General features: G+C 41.4%; 2 protein-coding genes across 7 annotated transcripts in view; one reads left to right on the top strand and one right to left on the bottom strand.

The window, feature by feature from the left end:
* The window catches only part of sbf2 (SET binding factor 2), a 137,277-nt gene extending 129,627 nt beyond the window's left edge, over positions 1-7,650 (bottom strand). For all 6 annotated transcript variants that reach the window (XM_081393517.1, XM_081393519.1, XM_081393520.1 and 3 more), the window contains exon 1: positions 7,505-7,650. In XM_081393517.1, coding sequence (XP_081249643.1) covers positions 7,505-7,559 — 55 coding nt within the window. In that variant the 5' untranslated portion in view covers positions 7,560-7,650. The remainder of the gene's footprint in view (positions 1-7,504) is intronic.
* A 1,802-nt stretch (positions 7,651-9,452) lies between these two features.
* adma (adrenomedullin a) lies at positions 9,453-12,128 on the top strand. The gene is made up of 4 exons (XM_081393505.1): positions 9,453-9,853; positions 10,363-10,466; positions 10,561-10,674; positions 10,834-12,128. Exons 2-4 carry the CDS (start codon positions 10,375-10,377, stop codon positions 11,141-11,143), a joined length of 516 nt encoding a protein of 171 aa, XP_081249631.1. The 5' UTR covers positions 9,453-9,853; positions 10,363-10,374; the 3' UTR covers positions 11,144-12,128.
* Positions 12,129-17,579: the final 5,451 nt, after the last annotated feature.

The raw sequence follows: 17,579 nt of genomic DNA, 5'->3' as shown, positions 1-17,579 counted from the left end.
CGCTCACGAAACTGACATCACTGTCGGGTCTCGGAGAAGATCTTGATTTCTTCACTTTAAAATAATGAGGAACTGCATTTCTTCCTGAAATTAAGTGGAGGAAAAAGACTCATATTATGCTTTGCAATGTAGTGAAGAAAAAGAAAGTTGCATAAAAATTTAAATAACATGGCAGACACAGTTAGCCTACAGTTTCATTTAGCCTAGTTATCATACAACTGCACCCGACATGCCTTATAAAACCAATAACAACTGTAAGTATAAGTGTGTCTTGCCATGTTATTTAAGTTAAAATGATACTGATATGTTTCATTCCCTTTCTAATACTATGGTGCTATGAAGTAATCACATTTCATGAATCATTTAATTCATAAGTCAGACCTGATCCTCCTGCTGAGGATAATCAACCAATACATTTTGTTTAAATGTTGTGGGGTTGTTGGTGCATTAGCCTAAAGACCAGCTTAGCAAAACAATAATTTCAGGAACATTTCGAGATACAGGCTAATCGTTTTTCTGCGCATTATAATGAAGGCTTTTCACTGAACTGTATGCCACTGGAATTACAGAATATTAGAAAATGAAGCATTTAAACAAAAGCATCACGCTGAAAAACTTAACATTTCATCAGAACTTCAATCTTGCTTAATAATGACGTATAATCACATTCGTGTGGACTATTTTGGAAAGCAGCCTTTAAAACACTAATTATTAGATACTACAGCCATCCATTAAAATAAACTGTCAGGAAGAGCCAATAAAACATTGCTCATCCACTTACACTAACAGCTAATTTGTTGCAGAACACGAATACAAGGACCAACTCATCAGAAACTGAAGTAGTCTCCAACACGATTTGATCACTGCATGCCACTATTCCCAAGGGTTCACAGCCGTCAAGTAAAAAAAAAGCGATCACACAAACATCTGCAAATGGAAATGCTTGAAAACACCCTGTTTTGTTCATGATATATTTAGTGTTCCACACCAGGTTTTACTTACATTATGTAATTCGTTTTTTTAGCATCTAAGTTTAAACAATACAGCATCTTGTACAGAGAATAGCCTAAACTGCAAGGCTTTTGAGAGCACTCATTTTACGATATGTTAAAACTAAAGAAATCATGTTTCTTGGTTTCCCTTTGCCAATGAACATCATGCAGCAGCATCATCATTAATATCCAGCCATCCAAATATCCTAATATCCTGAATCCAAAAGGTTTTAATTAGGCCTATATTTTACTACATATAAACTTTTAAAGGTTTTTTAAAGATTTTGAAGTGTCAAAAGGTCATTCGGTAAAACCGATATAGTAAATATTTAAATGGAATAATATTGTTTTTAATAACTAAAGGAACTACAATAATACAAATATAAAGCAGATAAGGCTCTTTTTTTTACATTTCCCCTTTTCTCCTTTCCCTGTGCAATGTTTTACTTGAATATGTTTAAAGCAGTGTTTAAAGCAGTCCAATAAATGATTACATTTATGAGATAAGTGATAATTTTATTTAATATTTCTTCTGTGGTACACACTATATACTATCTCAACATCAATGTCAAATCAGTTTTTAATTTTCAAATCAGTGGTTAAACCGAATGACATTTTTGGTGACAAATTTTTTCCATCTTGTAAAAAATGACAAAAAAACAGCGTTGATTGTACAAACCACAAAATCTTATTGTTAACACCTAGGTAAACTAAAAAATGGTTTCAAATATAGTTATATCTCCATTCTATTTTTTTTACAATTTTAAAAACCTTATTTGTCAATGACCCATATACAAATGAATAGGGGAACGGCTATGAATGGGAGAAAGTGCAACGTGCAATATGGTGGAGTTTTTTTGCCATGATTTGAGTGTTTAGAAACAAAATTTATGAGACAACTGTCTCACAAATTTTGTTCTAAGTTAATGATGTTGTCAGAAATCATAAAAGTTAATGCACTGTGAACTAGCATGAACAAACAATGATTATCTTTTATTAGCTAGGCTTAATGATTAATATACTGTAACAAATGTATTGCTCATTGTTAGTTCATGTTAAATAATACATTAACTAATGTTAATAAATGAGACCTTATTGTGAAGCGTCACTAGCAACCCTATACACTTTTTTTCTTGTTACATTGTTTATGAATAGATTGAGGAATACTAAGAGGGGTTATGTCTAACTTTAAAAAATGAATAATGGAGAGGGTGGTGACATCCCTGGTCGCTAAAGACCCGAAGTCCATTTAAGAGTTAATACACATTTCAAAATACTTTTTATTAAGCATTTTCTTTCAAAAAAAAAAAAAAAAGGAAAAAAAAGTTGTTTACAATAAATAATTTGCTAGGTTTGTAAATATTTTAAATATCCTGAATAGCCTAAAAAGATGTAAATATAACTTCATAAACCCATTTTTCAGGAAAACGACCAACACAAATGTGATGATCAACGCATCAGACAACCAAATGTATGAATGAAATATATAGCCTAAATAAAAGCCACATACATAATGTTAACAAACGCATTTTGCAACCTTTTTTGCTGCCAGGTGTGAGTACATTTTGTTAAAGGTCGCACTGGTGCAACCACCACGTTGCCCAGACTGATAAGAGCAGCCAATTCTGTTGTTGAATATTAAAAAATAATAATAATCAAACGGCAAACGAATCTGTAAAGAAGCTGTGTTTCTCATTTGAGCTGTGCAGCACGGACTGTTTATCAGTGTGGACCAATAAAAGCTCAGAACAGGTTTCTGAAGAATTCTGTTATAAACCATTTCAGATCAAATAGTGCTGATGTGGAAACCAGGAGAAGCATTGTGCCATGAACAAAAAATTTTTATAACGCTTTTCAGTCCATAAATCACCAACATGCCCCATAGATTTAATGTAGAACGCTAATTGTAACCATCCGGGCCGTATCCAGATCAGATGGAGGACCTTCGCCTAGACCCGACCACAACGCATGATGCAGTCAGCCGGATCCGGGCCGTATCCAGATCAGATGGAGGACCTTCGCCTAGACCCGACCACAACGCATGATGCAGTCAGCCGGATCCGGGCCGTATCCAGATCAGATGGAGGACCTTCGCCTAGACCCGACCACAATGCATGATGTAGTCAGCCGGATCCGGGCCGTATCCAGATCAGATGGAGGACCTTCGCCTAGACCCGACCACAACGCATGATGCAGTCAGCCGGATCCGGGCCGTATCCAGATCAGATGGAGCACCTTCGCCTAGACCCGACCACAACGCATGATGTAGTCAGCCGGATCCAGACCATATCCAGATCAGATGTAGGACCTGTGCCTAGACACGACCACAACGCATGATGTAGTCAGCCGGATCCGGGCCGTATCCAGATCAGATGGAGGACCTTTGCCTAGACCCGACCACAACGCATGATGTAGTCAGCCGGATCCAGACCGTATCCAGATCAGATGGAGAACCTTTGCCTAGACACGACCACAACGCATGATGTAGTCAGCCGGATCCGGGCCGTATCCAGATCAGATGTAGGACCTGTGCCTAGACACGACCACAACGCATGATGTAGTCAGCCGGATCCGGGCCGTATCCAGATCAGATGGAGGACCTTCGCCTAGACCCGACCACAACGCATGATGCAGTCAGCCGGATCCGGGCCGTATCCAGATCAGATGGAGGACCTTCGCCTAGACCCGACCACAACGCATGATGTAGTCAGCCGGATCCGGGCCATATCCAGATCAGATGTAGGACCTTTGCCTAGACACGACCACAACGCATGATGTAGTCAGCCGGATCCAGACCGTATCCAGATCAGATGGAGGACCTTTGCCTAGACCCGACCACAACGCATGATGTAGTCAGCCGGATCCAGACCATATCCAGATCAGATGTAGGACCTGTGCCTAGACACGACCACAACGCATGATGTAGTCACCCGGATCCGGGCCGTATCCAGATCAGATGGAGGACCTTTGCCTAGACCCGACCACAACGCATGATGTAGTCAGCCGGATCCGGACCGTATCCAGATCAGATGGAGGACCTTTGCCTAGACACGACCACAACGCATGATGTAGTCAGCCGGATCCGGGCCGTATCCAGATCAGATGTAGGACCTGTGCCTAGACACGACCACAACGCATGATGTAGTCAGCCGGATCCGGGCCGGATCCAGATCAGATGTAGGACCTGCGCCTAGACCCGACCACAACGCATGATGTAGTCAGCCGGATCCAGGCCGGATCCAGATCAGATGTAGGACCTGCGCCTAGACCCGACCACAACGCATGATGTAGTCAGCCGGATCCGGGCCGGATCCAGATCAGATAGAGGACCTTCGCCTAGACCCGAACACAACGCATGATGTAGTCAGCCGGATCCGGGCCGGATCCAGATCAGATGGAGGACCTGCGCCGAGACACGACCACAACGCATGATGTAGTCAGCCGGATCCAGACCGTATCCAGATCAGATGGAGGACCTGGAGGAGAACTGACCCCCCAACTGAGCCTGGTTTTTCATAAGGTTTTTTTCTCCATTCTGCCCCTGATGGAGATTTGGTTCCTTGCCACTGTTGGCTTTTTAGCCTTTTTTTCACGTTTGTTGCCATTGGCTTTTGGCTTGCTTAGTTGAGGACATTAAATTTAACATTTAAAGGTGCATTGCGCAACATTTCATGTTAAAAATACCCGTTTTTCTAACCCATACATGCTTAAACAATTGCCTGATGGGCTGAATGAGCCCTTCTCTGATCACTGCGATTGCCTCTATAATCCTGTACAGTAAAATAAATAAGAGGGATTCGGGTCGGAATTTGAGACTGGGCGTGACGTCATGCGCGTTCAGTTGCAGTGTTGCAGTTTCGCTTGTCGCCAGAGGGGGCATAGTTCAGCAAAAACTCAGAGACTTGCGCAATGCACCTTTAATTGAATATTCAACAATAATATTGATCTGCCTGCATTGACACCATTATATGAGAATTGAACTGAGCTGGACGATGACATCACGGTTTTCTCCAAAGCGGCAATATATATATAAATTAACTAAATAAATAACTTATTTACAACAAAATTAAACATCACTGAACTTACTTAAGCTGGACTGTGACGCTATTTTCTCCTGGAAGCAAACTTTGTTGCATTTTCCTGTTATCTCTGTAAAGCTGCTTTGAAACAATCTTTATTGTAAAAAGCATTAGGCTATATAAATGTGACTTGACTTACCCTCATAATAGCCTAATAGTGAATTTTCTCAACTTCTCAACTCTAGCTCAGGTCTTTACTGTCAAATGTGCATTTCCAAGAACAAGTAGGCTAATTTTATGATTAAATTAACTTTATATTTAAAAATCCCCCCAGCACTACCAAGGTAGCCACCATCTGTAGAACTTAGGGGTCTGGAGCCCTGTACATTCACTTCAATACCATTACAAAGAAGTCTCCCTGAGATTTTAGAAAAGTGCTCTGAGAAACATTTTAGGACAAATTAGGAATGTTCAATGCCGTCTCACTTATTATATTTATCTAAAGGAGGATCAAAATTACAGCCACACTTTTTTGTGAGGATGATGCCTGAATTCACACAACCCCCCACAGACGCCAAAAACACTGAGTTCCCCAGCACAACACAGCCATTTATGCACTGGAAATCAGTATGAGCCTAAAACGGAGGACACTGCTTACCTATTCATATGCCACAAGTGACAGAGACGATTCAGAAAGAGCAGCCCTTAAAGTCTGAAGCCTGGAGGGAAGCCAGCTTATCTGATGCCCTCTTAGAGGCAAGTCAATGTCTTTCAGCAACTGAAAGAAAGGCTTCACTCATTTGAACTCTATGGATGCTTATAATTGCTGAGAAAGACACAACAGCATCACCAAGACTCCTACAAAACATAAACAGTTGTCCGTTCAGAGAAGACACAGGCTAGAATCACAAGAAGGACTGTGGAAATGTCTGGAGTCCGGCTCACAATTAAATGATTTTTCTACTGAAACACAGAATAACCGAAACTCTGAGTCTGACCCAACACGTGATGTATGGACAAACACGGAAGTGCAGATGATAGAGCAAAACAACACACCGGTCACGAATTAGAAGTCTAAAACGAGGATTTTTAAAGAGAAATGTCGGAGGAGTTTGAGTTTGTTGCCCAGGCCTGTTTGTTTGATGCGTATACTCTCACCTAAGCTTACACTAGAATATGTTTTTGTTAATAAAAACACTATTAACTTAACACACACACACAAAAAACCTCCTACATTCTACGTCATGCGTAGGGCCAGAGGTCACTCTTCCGCCGGAACTAGACTTGCGTTAGCCGTCACCGGAAGCCAGTGAGTTTATAGTTTATAAAAGTTATAAATATAAATATTTTTCGAACAAAAACGCATCACTTCGCTTCAGAAGGAAGCTTTATATCCATACTAGAGCCGTATGGATTACATTTATGATGGATGGATTTGCTTTTTTGGGTTTCAAAATCTACTGGAAGAGCCAGGATGTTTTTTCTAATAAAACTTTGGCTGAAGGAAGAAAGTCATATAGGATTTGCTTGAGGGTGAGGAAATTATGGGATAATTTTCATTTTTGGATGAACTAACCCTGGGCCTTTAATCAATGTTGGGAATTAAAAGAAGTGGAAGAATCTGTTATGTCCTTCACTGCACGTAGCCTATTTCTTGTGACAGTTAAAGGGCTACATGAGTCAGTGTAATAGCAGGGGATAGTGAAGAACATCATTTTACACCATCGTTTGTGTGCGGACGTGCTGCTTGCTTCAGCCTTTAGATATGTAAACATGATCATGTGCTGTAACTGAAAGCACCTGTAGACTCATTCCACATTACGCACAGCTCGAGACACGTAAAGTCCTGTTTCCTCTGCATCCGCTTTCCACAACACAGGAAGAGCTCTCCGGCGGATCCGTATGAACACACACACACCGGTCCGCTCTCTACTGACCCAAACCTCAGGGCCAAATGTGGAAATCAATGCGACATAGAGCGCTTAAATCGCCATTTAGAGATCAATGCCTGCGGCTTGAAAACACATAGTAACAAGTGACCGCATGAGTCATCGCGCGCGCGCTTAATTTTCACTGTTTACATGTACACGCGACAAATACAGTAGGTGTGTGTGCTGAGATTTACTGACAAAAACACTCATATATCAAATAAAAACATATTATACAGTATGTTATCATAAAAACATTTGCTTTAGCGGTGTTGTACATATACATATTAAAACAAAAGCAAATAAACGACCACACCATCATCAAAACCAGCTTTAAACCTCCCATTTAGACAAGCACATACTGCGTGATTCATAAACACAAACAAGAATAATCAGTGTTGCTCCCTGATACAAACCGATACGGAATTCCTATTGACACCGGATTATAACACGTCAAAGAAAGTGAAATCCATCCATTAATCTCTTGAACCACAGCAGCAGCACTATTTGTAGCTAACGGCCTAAATAAATCACAACACTCCTCCAAACACACACCACCACTTACCAGCCTTCTCCTGGTCGTATCCTACCACTGTGAAATAATCAGCAAGTCTAGCCATGGTTTCCTCTTTTGGCGAAATTCTGCAACACAATTCAGCATTTTTCTTTCTTCAAAAGCACAGCCATGTTTGACACAGAGAGAGCCAGTGCGCCTGCGTGGACTGGCGGTTGGCCGTGCATGGGCGTGGGTCCTGCGCGTGCATTCACTGACACTGGCGATACATAATAACATAGGCTATTACACTCATATATTGAAAGGGATTTCTTAAGACTCGAATAATGTCGAGTAATGTTATCCTGCTGCAAAACGAATTCATGTTTGTTTGTTTAACTTCCCTTACGTAGACTATGCAAAAGTTGGTAATTCGAATGTCTCAACAATTTTATTTGGTTTTTATGATGCCACAACCAAATGTTTCAAAATAATATGTCATGCAGCCTAGGCTAATATGTGATAATGATTAACCTCTGAACACAGATCGTCACTGCTTTTCAGTTTTGTTTTGTTTTTCTTTCTTTCTTTTTCAGGTAGCCTAAAGTTGGGAGATGATCGACAAAAGTGAGAGTGATTGTAAGTTTGTAAAGTTACATACGTAATTTTACTTTACGACAAAGTCCCTACTGGAATGTATATCAGCAGGTTATGCTGGTTTTGGAACATGGTTTCGAGTTGTGGTATACCAGCTCTAACCAGCTACCAGATCAATCTTAGACTCGCCAGTCCAAATGATCCATAATCTAGATTCTTTTGGACCAGCTAATGACCACAAATTGGGGTTTTACTTCAATATATATATTGAAGTATTTATTTTTGAAATTGTCCATACATGCATTTTGTTGTTCAAGCATGTTCTTTATTCCCATTGAGAATAAAGCAGTTTACAATTGCACTGAATGATTACCATATTCACATACTATGGTATTTACCAAGGTGCTTCCAAGAATGACATGGTAGAAAAAAATGTAGTAGCTAAATGACATTTCTCAAGGAATGTTGTCGTTTTCAAATGACTTTTTTCATCTTTTTACTCATCCTATGATCACCCCAAAACAACAAAAGTATGAAATTGCTCAATGACATCAGGGTGTTCACAGTGACTCATTGTAACTGTAGCATACCTGAACATGTGACGCACAGGTAGATCTATACCTCTCACCTGCCTCTCATCATACATGATCAAATATCAGCAATTTGTGTGATGGCTATGACATGTTGGTTTAACAAACAATATTCACCATATAAGGGCTGAGAGGCAAACAACTGGATGGTGTCAGTGTGTGGATATTGTGCAATCTTTGACTTCCCATATAAGGATACATCAGGACTGCACAGTAATTAACATGGACTGGTTACATTTATGTGAAATAAATGTTGGTGATTCAATTAAAAAAAATATTATTATTATTTTTTTTAAATGATGGACTTTATTTTAGTACCAGATAAATTCAGTTTTGATATTGATGCAATTTTATCTAGTCTAAAGTATATATAAAAAAAACATTTATAACTAGGTGAAGGTCAGCAGGCATTCTCCCCAAAATGTAAATGTACCTTATCTGTGTTTACATATCCAGGAATAAACCGATCAGTTTCACCTCTTGCATAGAAAATCTGTCTCAAAGGTACTTCAGTATTCATAGATCAACTGTGTTTATTTTCTAAATGACTTTAAATATCAGCTTAATAAGTATACGCTTAATGGTCCTTTCTGACACTGTCATGAGCATTATAGTTTTCTTTAAATACAGATAAAAACTCTGTCTGTACCTCTTTTTATTTGATCTTGTGTACTATGTTAAAACTAAATCGCTTCATTACATAATTAATTATATAATATACTTTTGTGTCAGTTTAAAGTAGTCAAAGCAAGTCAAAATTAATGAAAAATTTCGTCAAACGAGTTTTGTGTGTGAAACAAGAAGCTGAATTCACATTTGTTCTATCTTTTTAGGGACGCACATATCATAGTTGTACCCCCAAACAACGCCCAAAATCATGAGCAATGTTACTGGTAAAAGAATTCCAAAGAATTCCCCGGATTGGCGGTTGCCTATTCTTCCCAGAAACCCTGATAAAAAGAAATTTCAGCAATCACCCATCAATATCCTGAGTTTCGTTTTCATCTGGTTCATGCTGTAATTGAGGTGGTTACCCTGAGCTACAGAGAGGAAGTGCTGGGATGAGAGAGTGTGTGAGACGCGAGCCCCTCCCACCCTCCAGTATAAATGCACTAACTCCTGCTGAGGAGAGTCAGACTATTAGCAGAGTATCAGCGCTGCACCAGCAAGTCAAACGCCTCTGGATTACTTTCTACACGGACTTCTGAAGCCAGCCGAGAGTACTTCAACACAGGTATGCATATGTGTTTCTGTTAGTTGCTCAGTGTCTTTTCTTTTGAGGTCAATGTGCACAGGATATCTGTACAGTTATGTGAGAAACTAAGCCTCAGTTTTGCATCTATAAGCCAGGAAAAGTAGCTTCTGTCTGTTAGGCAAAAAATCTAATTTGAAGGGAATTTGAGTGACTTTTTTTCATTTATTTTTAATGGGTGCTGATGGAGTTGGAGACACCCTGCTTTGTAAAAAATCCACTGTTTTGTACATCACTGTCCCTTTTGCAGCTCATCAGGGACCTTACGCATAGTTGCAAGTTTACTTATTCATAGAAAGTGCGACCTCAGCTTGACATTGTAAATAAATGCACAATGAGTGTAAATAGATTGGATTTTGGACTCTTGTGCAAGCGTGAGCAAAGCATGGTTGGCACAGAGTAGGGGAGTTGCATGCAGGTGATTGGAGGTTTCAGTTGCTTTCTGTCAAACTGGATATCTAACAGATGATTCATATGCTTTTTCCTTCAAGATTTCAGCCACGATGCAACTGATTCTGCAGTCAATCTTCTGCTGCTGCCTGCTGGCCACCGTTGCACCCAGTGTGGACAGTGCAAAACACGACCTGAAAAGAAGGTGAGCTGATGTGATTTGATTTGTTTTTTTTTAGTCATGTTCGCCATTGGCTGAAAAGTTTCTAATGAAAATGGCTCCTCTTCTTGATTCTTAGTGTACGGCTGCAGAGATCAAAAAGGGATTTGAGCCTTGCTGCACTGAGGACTTTAGACAGCAGCCAGTTTGTCAGAGAGGACGATGTCAAAGACAACTTAAAGCCACATTCCAGGTAAGAAAAAAGGCATTGCCAACCAAAAAGTTATGTGTGGTGGTTTCACATGATGGAGTCAACCAAGTAACGTCAAAAACTAAGGCTGTATGCCCAATTAAATTGCTCAGGAACACCGGGCATGGCATTAACGTCCTCTTCCCCTGTTTGTCTTGACAGCACTGGCATCAGCATGAGGACAAAACGCTCCAAGAACTCCATCAACCAGTCCAGAAGAGCGGGCTGCTCGCTTGGCACCTGCACGGTGCATGTTCTGGCACACCGTATCCATGACCTCAACAACAAGCTCAAGATCGGGAACGCACCCGCGGACAAGATCAATCCCTTCGGGTACGGCCGGCGGCGAAGGTCCGTTCCAGAGAAAGTAATGACTCTGAGACAGGAGGGCAAAGGGCTGAGGACGGCGTGGAGAAGCTCAAACTCTCAGTCACGCCTGCACAGGTTGGAAGCGCTACTCAGACGGAGGTGAGCGCACAGAGCGGGAGCTCTCCGGGACGCGGCGACAGAGGCTCGCCGGCCAAATACCAAATTCTACAAATGCCTCAGACTCCTGCCAAGAGTTCTCTAGCGCATTCTTTTCCAAGCACAGGGGCTGGAAGAGCAATCTTGTCTTCTGAAGTCTGTTGTCGGAGGAGAAAACGTCTAAGAGAAGCACAGAAACAACAGCAGCTGTTCATCAAGCACCGGGAAAAAAAATGAGGGGAGATGCCGATGGGGCTGCTGAATAAGTGTGCCTTGGATATCATTGCACTGAAGTGGACTGGCCTCAGGGAAAAGCAGAACCTCCTCTCCTGGGACAAATGGACTGCCCTCTTGGTGAATCAGTCGGTGGGATTACGGCCCCGAGTTTAGCTGTGTCTGTCCAGTGACTGTGTCAGAAAAGTCTTTGGACTTCAAGCCAATTCAACAGGGAAAGATTCATGATTCTAGAAAGGAATACACAGAGAGAAAGAGACTTTTTTAATTGCCAATGAAGGTGTTTCTAATTTGGAATCACATTTTTGGACACTGTAAGCAAGATGAATGCCTTTGATTATGTGGATTGTCTGTGCCAGTCCACAAGGATTGTATTCAAACTTACTTGAACACTGTTATTGTTATTATTTGTATAGAGATATGTGCAATCTATTTCTTTTTTTTATCGCAAGTATATGTATATTTGAAAAAAAAAATGGTCAAAGATATCACTATTTAATAGTTTTATATTACTTTATACTACTTACAGAGATAGAGCTATTTTTGTACAGGGAAAAAAAATAAGGGCATTGAAGGTAGCGTTATTATATATATATATTATTCATTTATGTCAAGGATGTCTCAAGCTGTTGTAATAGGATAACTTTTTATGCAATTATATATTTGTAAATTGAATCTATTTTATTTGTGTGTGTGTGCGTGTGTGTGAAATGAATTAATGTTGTCATTCAATAAACTTTTGCATACAGTTAAAGCTGATGTCCTCTGGCACTCGTCTGTTTATTTCACAGGAAGTGAAGGTAGTAAAAGGAAAGTGTCTCTCCATTGTTCCCCATCTGGAATGCCAGGTGTACAGACAGATGATCAGCACCTGGTCTGGGTTATTACATGTTGACCTGGTTTCACAGACAGGGCTTAGATTAAGCCAGGATTAGGCCTGAGTTCAATTAGGACATTTAAGTAGCTTTTATAAACATGCCATAGAAAAGAAACATTACTGGTGTGCATCTTGAGACAAAACAATGGCATTTAAGATATGGCATTGCAAGTTGCTTTCAGTTAAAACAGCTCAAACATGCATTTTAGTCTGAGACATTTTGTCTGTGAAGCCAGGGGGTTAAAGGCCCTGGAGGGCAAACTGGGTACCAAGTGCATTCCTTCTTTCCGTTTTCCATACCTCATCTCAAGTTATCTGTAATTGAAGGAGGACTGTGTTTAATGGGAGCTCTGCAGGGGACAGGTTTGTGGGATGTAGAGCAGAGGTGAGAGGCGCTCCATAGGACATTCCACTTAAACACATAATTTCCATTCCTGTCTTAATGAGATGGAACTTCCGAAATACACTTTTTACTGTTGCACCCATGTAGCCTTAATATAAAAGCACCATATGATGCTAATCACAAATGAATACAGTGTCAGGAAAACATTGAGTTTTCATTTAAGAACTATCCACTGAATTCAGGATGAAAAGGCAGATGTTTCAGCTGTAGCCTTCCGTTGTTAAACTGTTCCCACAAAGCTGGGTTGTTTACATTTAAGTCAATTTATTGTGGTAGTCAGTAAGCCTGGAAAATCTGACACTTTCTGATGCCAAAAATCTTAAATCAACACAGCCAACATTCACAACAGCAACTTCTAGAGTCAAAAACAGCAACTTTTTATAACGAGTTTATGTTTCAGTGTTCCTCCCAATAAGTTAGGCACTCTGACTAACTTTTGTGGTTTCTAAAATATTTGAAAAGCCCAACTGAAATACTTATATACTTATTGTTGAAATTGTTCGTTTGACTAAAGCCTTTTTCAAGGGGGTCCGACACTCCCAACCATAACTCTCATCTTGCAGCTGAAAATAATGTATTAAATCATTATCTAATTTTAATGCTACAGCTCCACCTTGTGGTTATATAATTATTGGAGTTAGCTTTCCTTAGTTTAGAATTTCCAAATGTATTCTGGGAATGATGCCATCTGCCTCAATCATCAACACCTCATTAATCTTTCAGATTAGAGGTCAAATAAATTTTTTTTTTTAAGTTTTTTTTTAAGTGACCAAAACTATTACTCCCAAAGTTTTGTAAAGTCAAGTTTTGGTGTGCCTTGTATTAAATTAAATCAATATCATTGAAAAGGCTATCTACCTCCCTCGAATGCACAGGTCAGCATTTCACTAGTCCTAAAATGATCAATTTAATTTAAAATATATACATATAGTGCTATCTTATATACTGTGTGTGTGTATATATATATATATATATATATATATATATATATATATATATATATATAGTCTGTGACAGTGTTTACAGAGCTTGATGACTGTCTATCCTAAAATAAGTTGACTATTAAAAAGAACAGCTGAACATCAGTTCACAAATAAAATAAATTGTTTAAATTGTAGATGTAAAAATGCTTAAAAAACTAATTTGATACGGCATATTCTATGTTTTAATAAAAAGAACCTTAATTACATAGTTGATGTAAAAATACAAAATAGAATTGTATGTGTATATATGTACACAATACAATTTATTAAACAAACTAAAATCTCAAGAACAGGATCAAAGACACAGGAACATGAACAGAACAACCTATTAAACGCAACAACGACAGACAATGAACAGTCCTTCAGTATTATCAGCATCTATCGCGTTTCTCAGAAGCTAATTACCCTCCTCCATCCCCAGCTCCTCCTTTCATCAGTCAGGATTTGGCATTCTGATTCCCCTTAAATCAGTATAAATTCTCGAATTATGTCGTACTTTAAAATCTTGAATGAATGATATCTGCAATACATTCATGTTGGTTCAGTTCTGTTTACCCTAAGGGGGGGTTTATTGCTGCTCTCCCTGCTCTTATCCATGCTAGGCTGTTCTTGCCCTGAACAGAACCATATTTCCAATTCAAACTGTATGCTAATTGTCAATCGTATTTGACGATAGTGGTCCTGACAGAACAAGACAACAGGTGAAGGGGATCATATTAACAACCTAGAAACAGACAATCACAGAACAGGAAAACAGATCAGAAGCAAACTCAAAACAGCGCCATAATACAGTGAAGGTGCGTCTTCAGGGGAACAGGGAGCCACCAGGGCGGAGCTGGTAGTTCAGGGGACCATGGCGGTGCAGGTAGCTAGGGAGACCAGGGCGGAGCCGGCAACTCAGTGCTGAGCGTCTCATGCGCCTGTGGACTCTGGAGTGAGCTTGAGGACTGAAGGCCTCTCTGGGGTGAGCTTGGGCACTAAAGGCCTCTCTGGGCTGAGCTCAGGGATTGAAGGCCTCTCTGGACACTGGCCGGGGACTGGAGTTGTCTCTGGACAATGGATGAGGACTGGAGTCGTCTCTGTACACTGGACGAGGACTGGAGTCGTCTCTGAACACTGGACGGGGACTGGAGTCGTCTCTGGACGAGGACTGGAGTCACCACTGGACACTGGAGTCATCTCTGGACACTGGACGAGGACTGGAGTCGTCTCTGGACGAGGACTGGAGTCACCACTGGACACTGGAGTCATCTCTGGACACTGGACGAGGACTGGAGTCGTCTCTGGACACTGGACGGGGACTGGAGTCATCTCTGGACGAGGACTGGAGTCACCTCTGGACACTGGAGTCATCTCTGGACTCTGGACGACGACTGGAGTCGTCTCTGGACACTGGACGGGGACTGGAGTCGTCTCTGGACGAGGACTGGAGTCACCTCTGGACACTGGAGTCATCTCTGGACACTGGACGGGGACTGGAGTCGTCTCTGGACACTGGACGAGGACTGGAGTCACCTCTGGACACTGGAGTCATCTCTGGACACTGGACGAGGACTGGAGTCGTCTCTGGACACTGGACGAGGACTGGAGTCGTCTCTGGACACTGGACGGGGACTGGAGTCACCTCTGGACACTGGAGTCATCTCTGGACACTGGAGTCATCTCTGGACACTGGACGAGGACTGGAGTCGTCTCTGGACACTGGACGAGGACTGGAGTCGTCTCTGGACACTGGACGGGGACTGGAGTCATCTCTGGATGAGGACTGGAGTCACCTCTGGACACTGGAGTCATCTCTGGACACTGGAGTCATCTCTGGACTCTGGACGAGGACTGGAGTCGTCTCTGGACACTGGACGGGGACTGGAGTCGTCTCTGGATGAGGACTGGAGTCACCTCTGGACACTGGAGTCATCTCTGGACACTGGAGTCATCTCTGGACACTGGACGGGGACTGGAGTCATCTCTGGACGAGGACTGGAGTCACCTCTGGACACTAGAGTCATCTCTGGACACTGGAGTCATCTCTGGACACTGAACGGGGACTGGAGTCATCTCTGGACGAGGACTGGAGTCACCTCTGGACACTGGAGTCATCTCTGGACACTGGAGTCATCTCTGGACACTGGACGAGGACTGGAGTCATCTCTGGACACTGGACGGGGACTGAAGTCGTCTCTGGACGAGGACTGGAGTCACCTCTGGACACTGGAGTCATCTCTGGACACTGGACGAGGACTGGAGTCAACTCTGGACACTGGACGGGGACTGGAGTCATCTCTGGACGAGGACTGGATTCACCTCTGGACACTAGAGTCATCTCTGGACACTGGACGAGGACTGGAGTCGACTCTGGACACTGGACGGGGACTGGAGTCATCTCTGGACGAGGACTGGAGTCACCTCTGGACACTGGAGTCATCTCTGGACTCTGGACGAGGACTGGAGTCGTCTCTGGACACTGGACGGGGACTGGAGTCATCTCTGGACACTGGACGAGGACTGGAGTTGTCTCTGGACACTGGACGAGGACTGGAGTCGTCTCTGGACACTGGATGGGGACGGGAGTCACCTCTGGACTGAACTCGGGAATGGAGCCGACACAGATGTGGCGGCCATCTTGACAGAGGGCTCTGGCGTGGTGGTGGTCATCTTGGCTTGTCATGTATGTTTCCTTGAGCAATGCCCATCTTGTTACCTGATTATTGTTTTTTTTTTTTGCCTCACCTGTCCTCCCTCTTTACCTGCCTTGTTTGCTCCCTATTTAGGGGCTGTTTACACGACACAGTTTTCAACTAAAAACGTAAAACTTTTTAGCCGTTTGCAGACGACAACAGCGATTTGGGTGCCTGAAAAACGCAAAGTTTTGAAAGCGGGTTTCAAAGTGCAAGTTTTTGAAAACGGTCTACGTGTAAAGAACAAAAACGCAAATCTCTGAAGACTATGACGTCATGCACATGTGTATTACGTGTACAGTCTATAGTGTTTCATCGCCATCTAGTGGCCTGGCAGCAGAATACAGGGTTTTTGGTCATCCGTGAACGGGGATCGTTTTGACAGTGGTGTCGTCTGTACCTGGAAAACCCAAAAGAAAATCTTCTCCGTTTTAAGCATATCATTGTTGTGTAAACATACCCTTATTCTTCTTGTGTTTTCAGTCCTGTGCCATTTCGTTGTCTTACATTCCTTGTGTCCTGATCCCTGAAGCCATGTTGTGTCCTGCTTCCAAGTCTTGTCCTGCCAAGTCAAGCTGACTGGTTCTGTTTTCCCCCACGGGGTAATTTTTGTTTTATTTTTTATTAAATAAAAAGCCTATATCTCTGCATCTTTGAGTCCTCACCTTATCCCTCAACCCCCACCCTGGCATCATGTTTTTCCTATCAGTTTCCATCTCTTTGAATGGAAATGATCTTGTTCATTTGTATAACTATGGTGAACTGACAGTATAGTTTTATATAATATATAGGTCATTAAATGTTTATTTAACTTTTCAAATTGCCAGAAATGTAAAATGAAGATACAATTGTATTTGCCTTTTGAAGACATATAGGCCTATTTGAATGACATATTTTAAGATTTCTATAATGACACTTATATACTGTGGTGGTATGATTTAAAACAAAAGAAACATACAGACAGGACATTCTCATATAACCTGACACCAGCTTATTGGCACAAGCAGGAAAATAATTATTCCATGTATGTTTTTTTTTTCTAACGTGCTATTATAATAATATGACAGTTTGTTCGGTGTATTTCTGCATTCAAGTATTATAATTTGCACAAAAATATTACATGATTTATTTATTACAGTGGTCATGGGCTATTAAAAGCACAGAGCCCCCCATATATCCTACTATATACACGCACGTATGCTTACCTTTTGACCCGGACTGTTTGAAATTAACGACTTATAAGGATAAATACATGCGTGTTTTGTTGCAAC

Source organism: Scardinius erythrophthalmus (genome assembly GCF_964197995.2).
Source record: "Scardinius erythrophthalmus genome assembly, chromosome: 2".
NCBI classification, from domain to species: Eukaryota; Metazoa; Chordata; class Actinopteri; order Cypriniformes; family Leuciscidae; genus Scardinius; species Scardinius erythrophthalmus.
Note: the sequence above shows the minus strand (reverse complement) of the source record. Positions and strands in the feature narration are given on the sequence as shown.